The sequence below is a fragment of the Pecten maximus genome, chromosome 11, assembly GCF_902652985.1.
Source record: "Pecten maximus chromosome 11, xPecMax1.1, whole genome shotgun sequence".
Classification (NCBI taxonomy): domain Eukaryota; kingdom Metazoa; phylum Mollusca; class Bivalvia; order Pectinida; family Pectinidae; genus Pecten; species Pecten maximus.
The window spans coordinates 35,664,586-35,688,592 of record NC_047025.1 but is presented as its reverse complement, the minus strand read 5'-3'; the positions used below and the strand labels follow the sequence as shown (position 1 = coordinate 35,688,592).

General features: G+C 40.5%; 2 protein-coding genes across 2 annotated transcripts; one reads left to right on the top strand and one right to left on the bottom strand.

The window, feature by feature from the left end:
- Window positions 1–1,299: 1,299 nt before the first annotated feature.
- Window positions 1,300–2,775, top strand: LOC117338575 (beta-1,2-xylosyltransferase RCN11-like). Its single transcript, XM_033899933.1, has one exon. It carries the CDS (start codon window positions 1,300–1,302, stop codon window positions 2,773–2,775), a length of 1,476 nt encoding a protein of 491 aa, XP_033755824.1.
- Window positions 2,776–18,502: 15,727 nt separating this feature from the next.
- LOC117337501 (peptidyl-prolyl cis-trans isomerase B-like) lies at window positions 18,503–23,678 on the bottom strand. The gene is made up of 4 exons (XM_033898509.1): window positions 23,544–23,678; window positions 20,738–20,939; window positions 19,871–19,990; window positions 18,503–19,497 (listed from the first exon to the last, which is right to left on the bottom strand). The coding sequence occupies exons 1-4, from the start codon at window positions 23,598–23,600 to the stop codon at window positions 19,262–19,264; spliced, it is 615 nt and encodes a 204-aa protein (XP_033754400.1). The 5' UTR covers window positions 23,601–23,678; the 3' UTR covers window positions 18,503–19,261.
- Between the last annotated feature and the right edge of the window lie 329 nt (window positions 23,679–24,007).

The window sequence follows — 24,007 nt, the reverse complement described above, 5'->3', positions numbered from 1 at the left end:
TGTTAACTGAGAACTTGTTACTATACACATGAGTGTTAACTGAGAACTTGTTACTAAACGCATGGAGGACGTGCCATGGAGAGGTATAATGACACATGTGTATTAGTGTGGACAAAGCTCCTTGGTGAATATTTACATTTTCTCCGCATTTCCCCATTGACACAATGCTAAGAGGCAGTTACCACCGTACGCCTATAACACCCAGTGCCTCAGGCTATAACACCCAGTGGGTCATGTGACATTAAAAATGGCGGGATTGTTTTTGTGTTGGTTTAGCTTTTTTCAAAGTTGCCGAAAATGGTAAGACAATGTAAACGGGTCCCCATGCTACATTCGCCCACCATACATCTTGCTGCCATATCGACTATAACAACATTAAAACCACTGTTCATTGCTTAAATATGGGCATGATAATAGATGTCAGGTCTAAGTACACAAATGAGTATATGTGAATGCTTTGTTACTTTTTCTACATTGTATTGATGAAAAATTGAAATAAAAATAAATCAGAAATAAGAGTTTTTGACTATGTTATATTTTTAATAAAATAATAAGTTTCATTTGCAAATGATATTGCATTTCGAAATACCACGAAATACCACAATTTCCGCGACTTTTAGTACGACTGGTGTATATCTGTTTGTAACTGACTACAGAGAGCTACTTCTTCATCTCCGACAAACAGTCATTATAACTTACCATCACTTATTATGTAATAAATCGAAAACGAGAACAGGTTTGATATTTTTCATACAATACCAATATTTACTTACACTATTACAACACTCCAAAAGAGGAAGCATCCCTTTTTTGTCTTTTAAACTTGAAGTGGATAAGTTAATTACATCCCCAAGAAATTATATCATTCTCCATCTCAATCTTTGGTATATAACTTCCGGTCTAGTAAATCGCCATTCTAACGCATGTATTTTAATTATTATCATTATTTTTATTATCATTATTTGTCATGGTAAATAAAGACACATTCCTATACCGTGGATGTGAGTTTATGTATGCTGTAACAAGTGTACACTGAAGGCAATGTATCACCTTTAAACTAATTGTAAATATGTTTTCTTTTGTTTTAGTGAAGCGGTCGGTGGTGCCAGAGTGTTTTCAACACGTACATAATTTATTACGAGGGTCAACGCTGTAGTAGACGCTATGGATAAAGTTGGAAGGAGCCACTCAGCATGTTCATGTGACTGGTCAACGCGTTTTAGTCAAGACGTTTTGTATACTATGTGAAGCAGTCTAGACTACAACAACTTGGATATGGTTGACGGTTGAAGGTCGAACATGAAGTCTCGTGTCCGTATCCACGTCTGCTGTAAGTGGATGTATATAGCTATGCTCACCTCATTAGCCATCTTGATCACCCTAGAGCTCCATTTATATGCTGATTTGAGGACGAAGACCCTCTTGCAGAAATCGAGACGAGGTCGACAACACAGAGCGATTCTGGAATCCAGCCATAGTCATTACAAACGTAAACACGGCTCATCAAGGATCGTGAAATCAAAAGTTGCCAACGACATTGATGAAAAAATGAATAAAAGAATATTTCGTTCACACCAAAGAGTGGAACAAACTCTGGATATGGTTTTAGAAAGAGTGAAAAGTGGAAAAGAGGGGTCAATCTACTGCGACGGGAATTTAGAAGTATTTAATTTGGATATAGTTTTAATGAAAAATGTTCTTATCGACGCACGTCAGCAAAAGAGTAAATTACATGGAGGAGAGACAATCAAACAGGTTATTGGTGAGAAAGAAAGCTCCGAGGTGGTTACATTAAAACCGGGATTTTTTCGTATTCCTTGTGCTTCAATGCCATTACTGAAATTCTCTCCGAAGTCACATTTTTCAAATTGGTACTTGACGGTGTCCGAAAAAGAAGTTGATATTCCTCCTAAATCTACTCATATTTCTAATTTTACTGTTTTTGTCAAAAGAGGTGACTATGCCAACATGTACTGGACGCTGATAGAACTGTATAATACCTATATGACTATACGACTGTTCGGGAAAGATCCGAAAACAACATCTGTAGTTCTGGTAGATGCTCATCCTCAAGGTAAACTAGACAGTCTTTGGACTCTCCTGTTCGGAAAAGTTATTCGAGTCAGGAGCTTGCGAGGTGATATATTTATAAAGGAAGTTACTTGGGTGATTCCATTGTCGTCTTCTCCGATTGGACAAGCCATTCCTAATCTTCCATTCATACGTGAATTTAAAAGTACACTGTACAAGGCTGTCGGAATTAATTCCGTTGTTCCTATATGTGAGAGAGGATTAAACCACACAGTTATCACTCTGATACTTAGACACGACTACGTGGCACACCCACGGAACCCATCAGGGAAAGTAAGCAGAAAAATAACAAATGAAAAAGAACTCGTAAAACATTTAGATAGAAAGTTCCCAGGAGGCCGTTTGAACGCTGTTCAGTTAGATCAATTTTCTATTAAAGATCAAATTAGGATTATATATAACACGTCCGTTCTGGTAGGGGTGCACGGCGCCGGACTGGCGTACACTCTCTTACTGCGGCCAGGAGCTGCCATGTTCGAAATGTTTCCGTTGTCGTACAAGAAAAGCCCTAATTGGCATTTTCAACAGTTTGCGGTGTGGGGAGGGTGTTGGTACGAAAGGTGGATCAGTAAGGATAAATCGCCAAAGAGTAACGAGTGGATACGAATCCCAACAGAAGTACCGGAACATTTCATAAACAAATACCTACATCGGATGTGCAATTTGACTTCGACGTATTCATAAAATACATAATATGTATCATCTGAATTCAGACATAGTTGTATCGTGGTTTTATTTATAAAACCAATATGAAATATGGTGTCGGATTAAATATGTAGGAAATCAGAATCTGAAATGACCGCAAACATACATTGTGCCACAGTTTACGATTGAAAGTATTGGAATATTGGAATTGAATTTATGATTTAAGCATAAATTGTATTATCATTGTAAATGGGGATTGATCTAAAATCGAATGTGCTTTTGAAAAGATCAGAGAACATAGAAATAAAAACGAAACCGTCAATCCAATTAATGAACAAAATAATCTAGATTAGTATGGGGACCCTTGGTAAAGTACAAGGAGAATAAGCCAGACGTTCCGGAAGGGTGGGCGTCTTCAGTTTCATCGACAACACACGGCATAAAAACATAGGTAAGATCCGGATTAATTTCACATGCAAGGAAATAGAATGTTTCTAAACGAGATCACGATGTCGACTATACGATTTTTCCCATTAACTTGAATCCCTCGAAGCATTGTGTTGTATTTTTTCTGTTGGTAGTAGACATCTGTCATGGTAATCGTTATGACGATTACATGTCATTGAATATCGGTTCAGCTGGGATTTTTAAGCACCGTAGGTACACGTAGGGGAAGCAGGGATGCTACTATATAGAAATGGAAAATTAACAATCGGGGAAATTGAAATCGTCACGCTTGTCATGCAGCTTAGTTGTAAGTTATCCCTTCTGCTTACGATGTAAGTAAAGGTCGAGGTAAGCGACAGATGTTGAAGTTATGAAATCAACATTTCCATGTTTCTTTCTTTAATCATCTTTTTGGTCATTGCAAGTTGAAGTCATTTTATATCAAACGATATGTTATATTTTTGTCAACTCGAATTGTCTGGTATGATTCAGTGTCAGTGTTACTGTATGATTCAGTGTTACTGTATGATTCAGTGTTACAGTATGATTCAGTGTTACTGTATGATTCAGTGTCAGTGTTACTGTATGATTCAGTGTCAGTGTTACTGTATGATTCAGTGTCAGTGTTACTGTATGATTCAGTGTCAGTGTTACTGTATGATTCAGTGTTACTGTATGATTCAGTGTCAGTGTCACTGTATGATTCAGTGTCAGTGTCACTGTATGATTCAGTGTTACTGTATGATTCAGTGTTACTGTATGATTCAGTGTCAGTGTTACTGTATGATTCAGTGTTACTGTATGATTCAGTGTCAGTGTTACTGTATGATTCAGTGTTACTGTATGATTCAGTGTTACTGTATGATTCAGTGTCAGTGTTACTGTATGATTCAGTGTCAGTGTTACTGTATGATTCAGTGTCAGTGTTACTGTATGATTCAGTGTCAGTGTTACTGTATGATTCAGTGTTACTGTATGATTCAGTGTCAGTGTTACTGTATGATTCAGTGTTACTGTATGATTCAGTGTTACTGTATGATTCAGTGTCAGTGTTACTGTATGATTCAGTGTCAGTGTTACTGTATGATTCAGTGTCAGTGTTACTGTATGATTCAGTGTCAGTGTTACTGTATGATTCAGTGTTACTGTATGATTCAGTGTCAGTGTTACTGTATGATTCAGTGTTACTGTATGATTCAGTGTTACTGTATGATTCAGTGTCAGTGTTACTGTATGACTCAGTGTCAGTGTTACTGTATGATTCAGTGTTACTGTATGATTCAGTGTCAGTGTTACTGTATGATTCAGTGTCAGTGTTACTGTATGATTCAGTGTTACTGTATGATTCAGTGTCAGTGTTACTGTAGGATTCAGGGTCAGTGTTACTGTATGATTCAGTGTTACTGTATGATTCAGTGTCAGTGTTACTGTATGATTCAGTGTCAGTGTTACTGTATGATTCAGTGTCAGTGTTACTGTATGATTCAGTGTTACTGTATGATTCAGTGTCAGTGTTACTGTATGATTCGGTGTCAGTGTTACTGTATGATTCAGTGTTACTGTATGATTCAGTGTTAGTGTTACTGTATGGTTCAGTGTCAGTGTTACTGTATGATTCAGTGTCAGTGTTACTGTATGATTCAGTGTTACTGTATGATTCAGTGTTACAGTATGATTCAGTGTTACTGTATGATTCAGTGTTACTGTATGATTCAGTGTTACTGTATGATTCAGTGTTACTGTATGATTCAGTGTTACTGTATGATTCAGTGTCAGTGTCACTGTATGATTCAGTGTCAGTGTTACTGTATGATTCAGTGTCTGTTTTCATCCTTGGCCAATAGACTAACCAACGTGAGTGTATTATTTGAAGAGCAGTGCAATACTGTATAACATGCTAGTCTAGTGTTAAAATGCATTAAGAACCTTTTTGTCATACCTGTATTATGTTTGTATATATTGGCTGTAGCTATAAGGTAACGTTGAAATATAAGATGTACTAGTCATGACATTTTGATGGATGTTAACACGTTATGTACGGGTTTTAAGTGGGGGTTTTCACGTGCGTTCATGTGATACGGGTATCGGACAAAAGAGAGTCCATGTTGATGTCGGACACCCATGAATGTTGTTTAGTTTGTTTGAAAGAGAAATAAGTAAATACGAATTCTTGTTTTCGTTTTTTGTATCAATGGGCGATGTAAGCCTATCTCTACAGATGAAGTAAAATGAGTTAGTGATTGCTATCAAACATTGTCTATATAAAGTATAAACCCAGTGAGTGTGTTGTCTTTATTTACTCACACATACCGTGATACAAGTTATTGATCACAAACACTTGATAGTTTACGATTAATTCACCATGACCATTACAAAAATCATAAACAAACAATATCCGTTTATTTCACAATATTTTCACGATATCTGGGTCAAATAACACATTTTTCGTTATATAAGACAGGTCTTACGAAGACTGTATATTCAGAACCTCTTTTCAGAACAGCTTTTCAATACATTTCGACTCTTCTCTCCAAAAAATATCAAACACATCAACTTATTGTGAATTTCTATTCGCCTGCAATTTCTTTAAACAAAAGGTAAGTCGATAAGTCATAATTTCCTGAAATCAGTAAATGCATCAGTTTCGTCCATTTTATGACCTCCATCATATCTTCTCTTGAAATTTTGTCATTTTCCCCCTATGATAATTTGGATCCATATAAAGGGTTCCTGCCAAACAGGGAGTTATTAATTGATGTTAAAACATTACATACTTCATTGTAATTTAACGAAATCGCAACTATATTAAAATGATTACGAATGTGCTATGTCTTTATTAGAGTATACAAACCCAAAATAGGTCAATACTACACAAATATAAAGTTGATTACACGACAGCCATGGTAACCAGTATCGGCCACGTCTATACACGGCCATGGTAACCAGTATCGGCCACGTCTACACACGCCAGATATAGTAACAAGTATCGGCCACGTCTACACACGCCAGATATAGCAACAAGTATCGGCTACGTCTACAAACGCCAAATATAGTAACAAGTATCGGCCACGTCTACACACGCCAGATATAATAACAAGTATCGGCCACGTCTACACACGACAGATATAGTAACAAGTAACGGCCACGTCTACACACGACAGATATAGTAACAAGTATCGGCCACGTCTACACACGCCAGATATAGTAACAAGTATCGGCCACGTCTACACACGCCAGATATAGTAACAAGTATCGGCCACGTCTACACACGACAGATATAGTAACAAGTATCGGCCACGTCTACACACGACAGATATAGTAACAAGTATCGGCCACGTCTACACACGACAGATATAGTAACAAGTATCGGCCACGTCTACACACGCCAGATATAGTAACAAGTATCGGCCACGTCTACACACGCCAGATATAGTAACAAGTATCGGCCACGTCTACACACGACAGATATAGTAACAAGTATCGGCCACGTCTACACACGACAGATATAGTAACAAGTATCGGCCACGTCTACACACGCCAGATATAGTAACAAGTATCGGCCACGTCTACACACGCCAGATATAGTAACAAGTATCGGCCACGTCTACACACGACAGATATAGTAACAAGTATCGGCCACGTCTACACACGCCAGATATAGTAACAAGTATCGGCCACGTCTACACACGACAGATATAGTAACAAGTATCGGCCACGTCTACACACGACAGATATAGTAACAAGTATCGGCCACGTCTACACACGCCAGATATAGTAACAAGTATCGGCCACGTCTACACACGCCAGATATAGTAACAAGTATCGGCCACGTCTACACACGCCAGATATAGTAACAAGTATCGGCCACGTCTACACACGCCAGATATAGTAACAAGTATCGGCCACGTCTACACACGCCAGATATAGTAACAAGTATCGGCCACGTCTACACACGCCAGATATAGTAACAAGTATCGGCCACGTCTACACACGCCAGATATAGTAACAAGTATCGGCCACGTCTACACACGCCAGATATAGTAACAAGTATCGGCCACGTCTACACACGCCAGATATAGTAACAAGTATCGGCCACGTCTACACACGCCAGATATAGTAACAAGTATCGGCCACGTCTACACACGCCAGATATAGTAACAAGTATCGGCCACGTCTACACACGCCAGATATAGTAACAAGTATCGGCCACGTCTACACACGCCAGATATAGTAACAAGTATCGGCCACGTCTACACACGACAGCTATAGTAACAAGTATCGGCCACGTCTACACACGCCAGATATAGTAACAAGTATCGGCCACGTCTATACACGACAGATATAGTAACAAGTATCAGCCACGTCTACACACGCCAGATATAGCAACAAGTATCGGCCACGTCTATACACGACAGATATAGTAACAAGTATCAGCCACGTCTACACACGCCAGATATAGCAACAAGTATCGGCCACGTCTACACACGCCAGATATAGTAACAAGTATCGGCCACGTCTATACACGACAGATATAGTAACAAGTATCGGCCACGTCTACACACGCCAGATATAGTAACAAGTATCGGCCACGTCTATACACGACAGATATAGTAACAAGTATCGGCCACGTCTACACACGCCAGATATAGTAACAAGTATCGGCCACGTCTATACACGCCAGATATAGTAACAAGTATCGGCCACGTCTATACACGACAGATATAGTAACAAGTATCGGCCACGTCTACACACGACAGATATAGTAACAAGTATCGGCTACGTCTACACACGCCAGATATAGTAACAAGTATCGGCCACGTCTACACACGCCAGATATAGTAACAAGTATCGGCCACGTCTATACACGCCAGATATAGTAACCAGTATCGGTCCCGTGTACACACGACAGATATAGTAACAAGTATCGGTCCCGTCTATACACGGCCATGGTAACCAGTATCGGCCACGTCTACACACGCCAGATATAGTAACAAGTATCGGCCACGTCTACACACGCCAGATATAGCAACAAGTATCAGTCACGTCTACACACGCCAGATAGAGTAACAAGTATCGGCCACGTCTACACACGCCAGATATAGTAACAAGTATCGGCCACGTCTACACACGCCAGATATAGTAACAAGTATCGGCCAGGTCTACACACGCCAGATATAGTAACAAGTATCGGCCACGTCTACACACGCCAGATATAGTAACAAGTATCGGCCACGTCTACACACGACAGATATAGTAACAAGTATCGGCCACGTCTACACACGCCAGATAAAGTAACAAGTATCGGCCACGTCTATACACGCCAGATATAGTAACAAGTATCGGCCACGTCTACACACGACAGATATAGTAACAAGTATCGGCCACGTCTACACACGCCAGATATAGTAACAAGTATTGGCCACGTCTACACACGCCAGATATAGTAACAAGTATCGGCCACGTCTACACACGACAGATATAGTAACAAGTATCGGCCACGTCTACACACGCCAGATATAGTAACAAGTATCGGCCACGTCTATACACGCCAGATATAGTAACAAGTATCGGCCACGTCTACACAAGCCAGATATAGTAACAAGTATCGGTCATGTCTACACACGCCAGATATAGTAACAAGTATCGGTCATGTCTACACACGCCAGATATAGTAACAAGTATCGGTCACGTCTACACACGCCAGATATAGTAACAAGTATCGGCCATGTCTACACACGACAGATATAGTAACAAGTATCAGCCACGTCTACACACGACAGCCATGGTAACCAGTATCGGCCACGTCTACACACGACAGATATAGTAACAAGTATCGGCCACGTCTACACACGACAGATATAGTAACAAGTATCGGCCACGTCTACACACGACAGATATAGTAACAAGTATCGGCCACGTCTACACAAGCCAGATATAGTAACAAGTATCGGCCACGTCTACACACACCAGATATAGTAACAAGTATCGGCCACGTCTACACACGGTATATATAGTAACAAGTATCCGCCACGTCTACACACGCCAGATATAGTAACAAGTATCGACCACGTCTACACACGACAGATATAGTAACAAGTATCCGCCACGTCTATACACGACAGATATAGTAACAAGTATCGGCTACGTCTACAAACGCCAGATATAGTAACAAGTATCGGCCACGTCTACACACGACAGATATAGTAACAAGTATCGGCCACGTCTATACACGACAGATATAGTAACAAGTATCGGCCACGTCTACACACGACAGATATAGTAACAAGTATCGGCCACGTCTACACACGCCAGATATAGTAACAAGTATCGGCTACGTCTACACACGCCAGATATAGTAACAAGTATCGGCCACGTCTACACACGCCAGATATAATAACAAGTATCGGCCACGTCTACACACGACAGATATAGTAACAAGTATCGGCCACGTCTACACACGACAGATATAGTAACAAGTATCGGTCACGTCTACACACGCCAGATATAGTAACAAGTATCGGCCACGTCTACACACGCCAGATATAGTAACAAGTATCGGCCACGTCTACACACGACAGATATAGTAACAAGTATCGGTCATGTCTACACATGCCAGATATAGTAACAAGTATCGGCCCCGTCTACACACGCCAGATATAGTAACAAGTATCGGCTACGTCTACACACGCCAGATATAGTAACAAGTATCGGCTACGTCTACAAACGCCAGATATAGTAACAAGTATCGGCCACGTCTATACACGACAGATATAATAACAAGTATCGGCCACGTCTACACAAGCCAGATATAGTAACAAGTATCGGCCACGTCTATACACGCCAGATATAGTAACCAGTATCGGTCCCGTCTATACACGACAGATATAGTAACAAGTATCGGTCCCGTCTATACACGGCCATGGTAACCAGTATCGGCCACGTCTACACACGCCAGATATAGTAACAAGTATCGGCCACGTCTACACACGCCAGATATAGCAACAAGTATCAGTCACGTCTACACACGCCAGATAGAGTAACAAGTATCGGCCACGTCTACACACGCCAGATATAGTAACAAGTATCGGCCACGTCTACACACGCCAGATATAGTAACAAGTATCGGCCACGTCTACACACGCCAGATATAGTAACAAGTATCGGCCACGTCTACACACGCCAGATATAGTAACAAGTATCGGCCACGTCTACACACGCCAGATATAGTAACAAGTATCGGCCACGTCTACACACGCCAGATATAGTAACAAGTATCGGCCACGTCTACACACGCCAGATATAGTAACAAGTATCGGTCACGTCTACACACGCCAGATATAGTAACAAGTATCGGCCACGTCTACACACGCCAGATATAGTAACAAGTATCGGCCACGTCTACACACGACAGATATAGTAACAAGTATCGGCCACGTCTACACACGCCAGATATAGTAACAAGTATCGGCCACGTCTACACACGCCAGATATAGTAACAAGTATCGGCCACGTCTACACACGACAGATATAGTAACAAGTATCGGCCCGTGTACACACGACAGATATAGTAACAAGTATCGGCCACGTCTACACACGCCAGATTAGTAACAAGTATCGGCCACGTCTACACACGCCAGATATAGTAACAAGTATCGGCCACGTCTACACACGACAGATATAGTAACAAGTATCGGCCACGTCTACACACGCCAGATATAGTAACAAGTATCGGCCACGTCTACACACGACAGATATAGTAACAAGTATCGGCCACGTCTACACACGACAGATATAGTAACAAGTATCGGCCACGTCTACGCACGACAGATATAGTAACCAGTATCGGCCACGTCTACACACGACAGATATAGTAACAAGTATCGGCCACGTCTACACACGACAGATATAGTAACCAGTATCGGCCACGTCTACACACGACAGATATAGTAACAAGTATCGGCCATGTCTACACACGACAGATATAGTAACAAGTATCGGCCACGTCTACACACGACAGATATAGTAACCAGTATCGGCCACGTCTACACACGCCAGATATAGTAACAAGTATCGGCCACGTCTACACACTACAGATATAGTAACAAGTATCGGCCACGTCTACACACGCCAGATATAGTAACAAGTATCGGCCACGTCTACACACGCCAGATATAGTAACAAGTATCGGCCACGTCTACACACGCCAGATATAGAAACAAGTATCGGCCACGTCTACACACGCCAGATATAGTAACAAGTATCGGCCACGTCTACACACGCCAGATATAGCAACAAGTATCAGTCACGTCTTCACACGCCAGATATAGTAACAAGTATCAGCCACGTCTACACACGACAGATATAGTAACAAGTACAGCCACGTCTACACACGACAGATATAGTAACAAGTATCAGCTACGTCTACACACGCCAGATAGAGTAACAAGTATCGGCCACGTCTATACACGACAGATATAATAACCAGTATCAGCCACGTCTACACACGCCAGATATAGTAACAAGTATCGGCCACGTCTACACACGCCAGATAGAGTAACAAGTATCGGCCACGTCTACACACGCCAGATATAGTAACAAGTATCGGCCACGTCTACACACGCCAGATATAGTAACAAGTATCGGCCACGTCTACACACGACAGCTATAGTAACAAGTATCGGCCACGTCTACACACGCCAGATATAGTAACAAGTATCGGTCATATCTACACACGCCAGATATAGTAACAAGTATCGGCCACGTCTACACACGCCAGATATAGTAACAAGTATCGGCCACGTCTACACACGCCAGATATAGTAACAAGTATCGGCCACGTCTACACACGCCAGATATAGTAACAAGTATCGGTCATGTCTACACACGCCAGATATAGTAACAAGTATCGGCCACGTCTACACACGCCAGATATAGTAACAAGTATCGGTCATGTCTACACACGCCAGATATAGTAACAAGTATCGGTCATGTCTACACACGCCAGATATAGTAACAAGTATCGGCCACGTCTACACACGCCAGATATAGTAACAAGTATCGGTCACGTCTACACACGCCAGATATAGTAACAAGTATCGGTCATATATACACACGCCAGATATAGTAACAAGTATCGGCCCCGTCTACACACGCCAGATATAGTAACAAGTATCGGTCATGTCTACACACGCCAGATATAGTAACAAGTATCGGCCACGTCTACACACGCCAGATATAGTAACAAGTATCGGCCACGTCTACACACGCCAGATATAGTAACAAGTATCGGTCATATATACACACGCCAGATATAGTAACAAGTATCGGCCCCGTCTACACACGCCAGATATAGTAACAAGTATCGGCCACGTCTACACACGCCAGATATAGTAACAAGTATCGGCCCCGTCTACACACGCTAGATATAGTAACAAGTATCGGCCACGTCTACACACGCCAGATATAGTAACAAGTATCAGCCACGTCTACACACGACAGATATAGTAACAAGTACAGCCACGTCTACACACGACAGATATAGTAACAAGTATCGGCCACGTCTACACACGCCAGATATAGTAACAAGTATCGGCTACGTCTACACACACCAGATATAATAACAAGTATCGGCCACGTCTACACACGCCAGATATAGTAACAAGTATCGGCCACGTCTACACACGCCAGATATAGCAACAAGTATCAGTCACGTCTTCACACGCCAGATATAGTAACAAGTATCAGCCACGTCTACACACGACAGATATAGTAACAAGTACAGCCACGTCTACACACGACAGATATAGTAACAAGTATCAGCTACGTCTACACACGCCAGATAGAGTAACAAGTATCGGCCACGTCTATACACGACAGATATAATAACCAGTATCAGCCACGTCTACACACGCCAGATATAGTAACAAGTATCGGCCACGTCTACACACGCCAGATAGAGTAACAAGTATCGGCCACGTCTACACACGCCAGATATAGTAACAAGTATCGGCCACGTCTACACACGCCAGATATAGTAACAAGTATCGGCCACGTCTACACACGACAGCTATAGTAACAAGTATCGGCCACGTCTACACACGCCAGATATAGTAACAAGTATCGGTCATATCTACACACGCCAGATATAGTAACAAGTATCGGCCACGTCTACACACGCCAGATATAGTAACAAGTATCGGCCCCGTCTACACACGCCAGATATAGTAACAAGTATCGGCCACGTCTACACACGCCAGATATAGTAACAAGTATCGGTCATGTCTACACACGCCAGATATAGTAACAAGTATCGGCCACGTCTACACACGCCAGATATAGTAACAAGTATCGGTCATGTCTACACACGCCAGATATAGTAACAAGTATCGGTCATGTCTACACACGCCAGATATAGTAACAAGTATCGGCCACGTCTACACACGCCAGATATAGTAACAAGTATCGGCCACGTCTACACACGCCAGATATAGTAACAAGTATCGGTCATATATACACACGCCAGATATAGTAACAAGTATCGGCCCCGTCTACACACGCCAGATATAGTAACAAGTATCGGTCATGTCTACACACGCCAGATATAGTAACAAGTATCGGCCACGTCTACACACGCCAGATATAGTAACAAGTATCGGTCATGTCTACACACGCCAGATATAGTAACAAGTATCGGTCATATATACACACGCCAGATATAGTAACAAGTATCGGCCCCGTCTACACACGCCAGATATAGTAACAAGTATCGGCCACGTCTACACACGCCAGATATAGTAACAAGTATCGGCCCCGTCTACACACGCTAGATATAGTAACAAGTATCGGCCACGTCTACACACGCCAGATATAGTAACAAGTATCAGCCACGTCTACACACGACAGATATAGTAACAAGTACAGCCACGTCTACACACGACAGATATAGTAACAAGTATCGGCCACGTCTACACACGCCAGATATAGTAACAAGTATCGGCTACGTCTACACACACCAGATATAATAACAAGTATCGGCCACGTCTACACACGCCAGATATAGTAACAAGTATCGGCCACGTCTACACACGCCAGATATAGTAACAAGTATCGGCAACGTCTACACACGACAGCCATAGTAACAAGTATCGGCCACGTCTACACACGCCAGATACAGTAACAAGTATCGGCCACGTCTATACACGACAGATATAGTAACAAGTATCGGCCACGTCTACACACGGTATATATAGTAACAAGTATCCGCCACGTCTACACACGCCAGATATAGTAACAAGTATCGGCAACTGCAAGCCATGTAATAAATAGCTGCGATGCCGTAGCAGGGATGTTGCTATCTAAAAATGGAAAATTATAATATATCACGTCAGTAGGCTTACCATTACAATTATTGGGAAGCTGGATCATAGAGTTATCGGAAGGTTTTTAAAACACTTGACAGATCTAGTACCGGAGTAGTACGAGAAGATGTCACTCACAGACCAGGCCATTAACTCTAAAGTTCGCTCGCCATTTTCCCATAAAAAGGTGCAAAACGTATGATGCTAGAAAGCAGTCATGCTTAATTTCTAGAATTGTGACGATTATGATCTACTACCAGTGAAACAATGTGAACAAGCAAAATTTACCCTAATTTCTGTAGAATCCATTTCACCCGAGTGTGAGATTCGGCATGGACTTCGACAGCGATAAAGAATCTACAGGCAGGTGGCGAGAGTTCTAACCGATCACACGCCAGGTGTAAATGGTGGCCGACCAAATACACTCTACAGGCGTGATGTGTCAGCAGCTCATCCAACAGAGGTGTTGGGATCCGGTCTCTGGGGCCTGTGTCATCGAAAAGTGTCATTTCACAGGCTTGTCTGTAGATATTTTATAGCAGTGTCTATTTTTAAGATGCATAGTTCGTCTCTCTTGTTCTATTTTTGGTATTTTAAATAACGCTCTCGACTCAACAAAGCGTGTATGAGAGTTTAAAGGTAACACTACAAAGTAGCGGTAAATCTACACAAAGTAGCGGTAAATCTACACAAAGTAGCGGTAAATCTACACAAAGTACCGGTAAATCTACACAAACTATCGGAATGTATTGGTATTATTTCGAACTAATGTTGTTTACATATAAAAAAAATTACAAACAGAAAAAAAGAAAAGATCCGAAATCTAGCTTTGAGAAAATGAGACAATTCGCGTGGTTGGTGTATCCCACGATATCCAGACTACAGGTACTTTTGGATATGATTATATTTCAATCGAAATGTTACGTTATAGACGAGTAAATTATTGAATTACGATCGCATGCTTAATTTTAGCAAGAGATCCCAGAGAGATCTTGGCGCCCACCATTTAATGATCCATATCAGTCAAATGAAAGACTGATCTTTTCTCTTCTTTTCCTTTATTTCACTCCTCCTTCAAAACTTTTTATTAGCTCTATATAACACTATATGGTAGGAGCAACCAGCAATTGTCAAAATCCAAGATGACCACACTCTTTGTCATCCATTTAGTTCTTTCAATCAGACTTGTATGTACAGCTAGGGACCAAGGGGAACCTTTACATTCAAATTTGGGAAAGACCCATAATAGCAATTTAGTACTTAAATTTTAGAACTAGCAGTAACAAACTTCAATTGTCAAAATACAAGATGGCCGCTTGTCGGCCATGTTGTTTTCTGATCGGTCCCAAAATGCAATATACATAGCTAGGAACCAAGCGAAATCTACATATGAAATTTGAGAAAAAAAACTTTGGTATTTTCTGAGAAAAAGCGATAACAAACTTCAATAGTCAAAGTACAAGATGGCCGCCTGTCATCATTTCCAAAATGCAATATGCATAACGGGTCCCAAAAGGGGAACCTACATATGAAATTTGAGAAAGATCCTTTCAGAACTTTCTGAGAAATAGCGATAACAAACTTCAATTGTCAAAATCCAAGATGGCCGCCTGTCGGCCATCTTGTTTCCTCAATCTCAAAATACAATGTGCATAACTAGGGACCAAGGGAAACCTACATATGGAATTTGAAAAAGATCCTTTCAGTACTTTGTGAGATTGCGATAACAAGAATTGTTTACAGTTTAAAAAAGTATATATATATCATACATATTAGTACTGATAAAGCCAAGGTATGATATATATTCTTTTATAATTAAGAATGTTGTCCAGGCCGTGGAGTTTGTGACGAGGGCTAGCTCAACACGGTTATATATGGCAGGCAGATTACCAGATATGTGCTTAAAAACCTAAAGATACGTATAATACACATGTAAATGAACAGACAGTTAAAGACATAGACATGGAGAGACGATCCTGAATGATAAAAATACGTAAGGATAATGTTGGTATCCGTCTTCCGAAAACACAGAGAACACGACCATCTCTGGCCCAAAATACTTTAGACTAGGGATGGGACACCAAACACATCTGGTAAAGATAGCCTTGCTGACAATGGTTACATGCTCAATATGTTATTTAATGGAATCGCATTCAAAACAAAAAAACAAAAAAACACCTAGACCCAATGAATCTGTTTGAATTCTTCTCTTCAATAACCCTACCTACCCCAACCTACAATAACCCTACCTACCCCAACCCACCCTACCCCTACCCCACCCCTACCCCTACCCCACCCTACCCCACCCTACCCCAACCTACAATAACCCTACCTACCCCAACCTACAATAACCCTACCCCAACCCACCCTATCCCTACCCCACTCTACCTACCCCAACCTACAATAACCCTACCCCAACCCACCCTACCCCAACCCACCCTATCCCTACCCCACCCTACCCCACCCTATCCCTATCCCACCCTACCCCAACCAACAATAACCCTACCTTCCCCAACCTACAATAACCCTACCCCTACCCTTACCCCACCCTTCCCCTACCCAACCCCTCCCTACCCTACCCTACCCCACCCCACCATACACTTTCTGTAAAACTTTCAGATATGTTTGTTATTGTTTACTGGAGTTATTTCCCCTTATGTTCAAAAACGTTGGTCAATCACATAACTGGACTATGGTCGTAGTAAACAACCATTATTGTGTCGGTCAGCCTAAATGTTTACCGTAATACCCCACTCGGGCATTTGTCATTCTTAGAACCCCACGTTAACATCATTTCGCACTTAATTATGTTTACAAAATAGTATGGCTACTTCAAAATTCAGTTTTTAATCCTTATAAAAATATAAACTTTTTAAGTATAAAATTGCAACTCAGGATGACACAAATGACTAGATTTGAAAATCTCAAAATACGCCCATTGTGTCCGTCTGTCCCCATGTCAAATGTTATTGTCTATACGTCCAGTCTGTCCCCATGTCAAATGTTATTGTCTATACGTCCATTTTCTGAAGTATAGTCATTTTAGCCCTGAGTTGTACTACATACCTATGTATTTTGTTTACAATCATTTATCAATCAACAGGCCCTGTTTCAACATCAAACGGAGTGTCCATCTCAATGACCCCTACCCCAACCTACCCCAACCCCACCCCTCCCTACCCTACCCCTACCCCTACCCCTACCCCAACCCACCATACCCCTACCCCTTGACTTCCGATGTATGTCTAGCTTTACATAAACACTAGACTGTCCTTTGCAGCCAGAATTTTCCTTCATTTTTTTATAAAGTTTTTCCACGGAGCCTTAAATGGCCCCACCAATGAATAACGACTACACTAAAATCAGCCCTAATTTAGCACCGACAAACAAATATATTGTCTGGTCATCCATGAACGCGACAGGGCAGCAGCAATGTCCTCGTTTACCGACAACTAATCCCCGAAACAGATTATCATCACTTAATTCCAACTAAGACGTTATATATTACCGATCTGTAAGTCTTAAGTAAATCTTGTACAATTATATGAAAACAACCCGAACTTACAAGAGTTTAGAGGGGAAAGCATTTGGGTTAGTTTATGTACACGAAGAGTGTACATTTCTTACACAACTGTGGAAGGAATTAAGATACTATCTGTCAGGTGGTCTAGGTGACAGGTTTAAGCGCAACTTTGGATGTTTTGTTAATTATTGATGAGATCGACAATACCGTATTTACCGTCTTCATCTCGTCCACTTTACCGAGGATCAGGAAGAAATCTTTCAGAGTGAGTGGGGACATAGCTGCTTGTTTGATATAATTTGTGATATATTTATTTTCTTATCACAAAGGTATGGACGTTTCGTCTTTTTAAATGTCAGAATAACGTGCTTCGAGGCCGTTATGTCCCACACCCGGTACATAAGTAGACTATACTATATAAATGACAACAATAAGTAAAAATAGCAACATTAGATTTTATTGCAAACAATATCGTCTTGTGTATATAATATAACATGTAAAACATGAAATACAACAAAATTCCATTGATACTACGTAAGCAAAAAGCTAAGAATGACACTTAAAAAGGATAATCACAATCAGACATGTTTATTTCAGAAATGAAGGATCCATACGAGTGGGGGGTGTTAAAGGGGTTTGTATCCTCATTGTTTAGACGGTACTCGCCTCGTCTGTCAATACTCCCATTATTATACGTGGGTGTATTGACAGACGAGTACCTGTGTATAGACCTTATATATATATATATCCCATACACCTTCAGTAAAACTTTCAGATATGTTTGTTATTGTTTACTGGAGTTATTTCCCCTTATGTTCAAAAACGTCGGTCAATCACATAACTGGACTATGGTCGTAGTAAACAACCATTATTGTGTCGGTCAGCCTAAATGTTTACCGTAATACCCCACTCGGACATTTGTCATTCTTAGAACCCCACGTTAACATCATTTCGCACTTAATTATGTTTACAAAATAGTATGGCTACTTCAAAATTCAGTTTTTAATCCTTATAAAAATATAAACTTTTTAAGTATAAAATTGCAACTCAGGATGACACAAATGACTAGATTTGATAATCTCAAAATACACCAATCGTGTCAGTCTGTCCCCATGTCAAATGTTATTGTCTATACGTCCATTTTCTGAAGTATAGTCATTTTAGCCCTGAGTTGTACTATTTTGTTCACAATCATTTGTCAATCAACAGGCCCTGTTTCAACATCAAACGGAGTGTCCACCTCAATGACCCCACAGTCCGAAATGACTACCTCGGAATACGGCAGATCACGGTTCTCAATGTCGACCTCCAAGTTCTCAATCTTTCGGACCACATCCATGCCTTCAAGAACCTTCGCGAAAACCACGTGTTTTCCATCCAACCATGACGTTGCTTTGGACGTGATGAAAAATTGAGATCCATTTGTGTCAACTCCTAAAACGCAACAAGGTATAGTAAATCAACAAATGTCAGTGACAGGGTGAATAGTAAACTTTAACAAAAAAGATAATATATACAAGATAATAGACTAAATTGTAAGCCATCCATCTATCACACATTAAGTGATGCTAGGGGCCAAAAGTGTTGGAATCCAACTGGGAGGTTAGGGAAATTCTAGTGGGAGACTAGGGAAATCCCACTGGGAGGTTAGGGAAATCCCAGCGGGCTCTAAACAAATATCAACTTCATTCTACATAGTTCGTCAGTGTATGTCATGTTGCCCTATCAATAAGATGTAAACGAAAACAAGATATGCTTGCAAAATGTCTTCGAGCAGAAAAAATCAAATAAAAAACATATTGCATACCTGCGTTGGCCATGCTGACCCATCCTGATCCATAATGAGCAAGTTTGAAGTTCTCATCGGCAAAGTATTTTCCGTAAATACTCTTACTTCCGGTTCCGTCGCCTTCCGAGAAATCTCCACCTAATTGGAGAAAATATGTAAATAACATAAATGTTTGCTACAGCTAGTCTTTATAATAAGTTCTGTGAGTAACGCTGTTTCCACAGTATCATGCCTGTTGATAAATAGCTAGTCGGTTTCTATTTTGACAGTTTGTTAAGGGATAGGCAGCCATGTTTGGTTCCGGGCCACACTGTAATGTCACGTGTAACTGTGTACCATCAACTCGCGAATATGGAAGTGTAGAAATTGTTAATAACTTCGACATCGTCAGTACTGTTGAGAAGGTGGTGTCAGATTTGTATGGAACATATTTTATACTTTGACCTGTCAGTTGTGTTGTGAAGGTGGTGGCAGATTTGTATGGAACACAATTTATACTTTGACCTGTCAGTTGTGTTGTGAAGGTGGTGGCAGATTTGTATGGAACACAATTTATACTTTTACCTGTCAGTTGTGTTGATAAGGTGGTGTCAGATTTGTATGGAACATAATTTATACTTTGACCTGTCAGTTGTGTTGATAAGGTGGTGTCAGATTTGTATGGAACATAATTTATACTTTGACCTGTCAGTTGTGTTGTGAAGGTGTTGTCAGATTTGTATGGAACACAATTTATACTATAATATGGTCAGTACTTTTGAGAAGGTGGTGTCAGATTTGTATACTTGTATACTGTGAGGAATGCATTTAGTCATATGACCAATATCTTGACCCCTAAGAAACTGACGTCAGTAGAGTAGAATATGGCTGAGAGGGAGAACGCACCTTGGACCATGAAGTCTTTAATGACGCGATGGAACTTGCTACCACGGTAACCGTAGCCATTAGAATGGCTAGCCAGCTGGAGGAAGTTCTCTGTTGTCAAGGGAACTGCCTCTCCGAATAATCCAAATACGATCCATCCAGCCTCTTCATTATCAATGGTGACGTTGAAGAAAACTTTACTCGTGACGGTCAAGTCACCTCCCTGTGGCAATAGGGGAAAAAGAGAAAGAAATTCAAAATAGAAATAAACAAACGCGCGAAACAGAATCTCGATCGTCTTTCGTACGAACAGTATGCTAATTTATGTAAAACTTAAAATGTTATTCCGAGTTCTATTTATCACAATTGTTTATACTTTGATACTCTCCAGTTCCATAGAAGTAACACTTGATAATAATCAGAAACAATATTGAAAGCCACATATTGATTTAGATTGGAATAAGGTAAGCCATCGCCACCTGTTTAGATAAGGTGTCTGGAGCTCGTTATGATTACAGTACTTGCTGAATGCCGTAGTGTGTATGATTGTCTGACAAGAAGTTTACCAGCACCAGGCCAGAGAGTTCCTCCCGTGGTAATGACCAGGCAATGACTCATGAAACAACAGTTTACAGTTTAATACGAGATTTCTCTGGAAAAAAGAGAGACGGATACCAAAAGTTATAAAATTGGATTACCTCCCTTACCAAGACAAAAAGCCTCTTACTGTTCACCTACATGTATGTACAGCTAAATCAAGCTTGTATTGTTGTAGCCCGAGTTTCCTCTGGCCTCTAACACCAGACATTGACATTCTGACATCTAGCTGATGTAAGGGCCAGAGGAAACTCGGGCTAGTATTGCTGTAGATGCATAATTGGATAATGTTTACAAAAGGTATTTATAAAATTAATCAGAAATTATTAGAATGAATAAAAAGAAAATAGTGTATACCCCAGTGTGACGTTGAAATATCTTTAAACTACAGTGAAAACAATGCGTTCCTGTGGACGAAAAGTTAATTATTGTGTCCACACTCGATATATGTTCACTTACATATAAATCTCGTACCGGCAAGTCGTAATACTCAATAAAGAACTCGGAACTCTAAATCTCTTGATGTGCTAATAAAATCACATCAAAACAAAGTCTAATTAGCATAAATGTACTGTAAGAACACCAGTAAGTAACCCTATCATATACCCATTCATTGTAATATAAGGACAGAGACCAGTTTAGTTTTTGTATATCAAATATATTCTTCCAATTGCCCCAAGTTATCGGTGTTGACAAAGACCTTCGTGGCTAGGCAACCCTACTAGCTGGTAAAGAGTGCCTAATGGGATTCTAAACCAACATTTATATAAAAACAAATATATGTTTTTATTTCTAAAGACATTTCTAATGCATAAATACATAAGAACCACACACAAACACACATCAATTCCAATAGATATGGTTAACAATTATCATAATCATAATATCATCTTCACCATTATCATCATAATTTCGATCTTTCATCATCATAATGTCATCATCATTTATCAACATTTATATAAATAGTAGGAAGCGTTCGTATAGGGTGCAGACACGCAGCGGCATGCCATGGTCAATACAGACGCGTGTAAATAAATCATCAGAAAAGTAACGTAATTTGAGAACCAGTAAATTACTAAACTGTCGGAGGCAAACACTTCATACAACTGAACCATGTGACCTGCTGCGATACCGTAATGCTAAGCATGGCAGTGGTTCTTGGTATGACGTCGACCCCATGGCATCTAGTCAGAGGCACCTATGGTCATACCCTGCTTTACAACGGAACACAGCGTTAAATCACCCGAACTTGACCGCTGGCCTCACAGCTTGACCACAGATATGGCAGCTTTGTTCTAAGATGAAGGTTGACCGGCAGGGCTCCCACCTGTGACACGTCCCTTATAACGCCACCCCCCCCCCCTCCCCCTCCCCCCACCCGCAACATAACATCCAGACATCTTAATAACATATTAAGCTCTTGAAATGTCAAGACACCGAGTTTGTTTCCTATAGATGCCATTCTCCTGCATAGCTGATAATGGCGTCCTAGTTTATGTTTTTCTAAGTAGCTGACCAAACCGGAGAAATGTTACATTGCATCCGTGTAACATTTCCGGCAAGTGGTGTGAAATTTTAATATAAATGTATATACATAAGTACATATACATAGCTATACCATGACTGGTCACTATGTGAGAAAGAGAGGCCTATATATTATGTGGAACACACGTGCAATGATATACCAAACTGGTACTAGTATATATTCCACGCGTGCGTCCCGACTACTGCCACGTATACAGCAACACGTATACATCTTTGCACCCCTCCCTGCGAACCCTCCCTCTCTCACGGTGGTCAAGTAATATAGCTATGGTGTTGTTTATCAACTAATAGTGGGGGCAGTAAGCACATTATACTTATGTAAATATTCAAATAGAATAAAAGTCACACTAAGTGTGCATTATAGTTCAAAAAGTTAAAACAGTGATTTGCTGTCGTAACATTAGCTTTTCTCAGGAGTTTTTGTAAACACTTCTTATTTAATATAATACAAAATAACAACTTTCTTAAATAGATTCCTGATTGTTTTTTACTTAATCCGAATGTGTTTCAAAATAAGCTATTCAAAGTCCTATCGAATATTAAATACTATAGTGATTCCTAGTTATCAGAAGACCGTTTTGGACTCTTTGACAGAAGATGCTCTAACAAGAATTAATCAACGTTAATTTGATCAGATATTGTTATACGTTTGATAAAACACATTAACATCAGTTTAGAAAATTACCTGTACAAATTTGAGAAGAGACAGTCCAAGGACAGCCAACAAGTGTGAGAGTTCCATGTTCGTTCTTGTAACTTCTGATTCAGCCTCTGCAATGCCACGTAGTGCGTGTGCCGAAAACTAGACACGTCTTATCACTCGGAAAGTCGTAAAACTGAGGAGGTCCTCGCTTATGGAGGGGGCATATTTCTTACCAGAGGCCACCAAAGAGGGAAACTTAGCCAACATCTTCTGCTTGAGTGTGTTTTCAGTTAAATCGATTTTCTTATTGAATGTAATGACTTCGGAACAACGTTTTGGAAGCTATCTAAATCTTGGCTTTAGTTGGTCAAGCTTTAAATAACTTCTCATGTCCATGCATGGTACACAAAAGAAATAAAAAAAAACAAAAACAAAAATTGTAATGTTTCCGTTTTATTTATAATTTTCTTGTTTCCAGCAAGGGGAGAAATGGTGAAAAGGGGTCA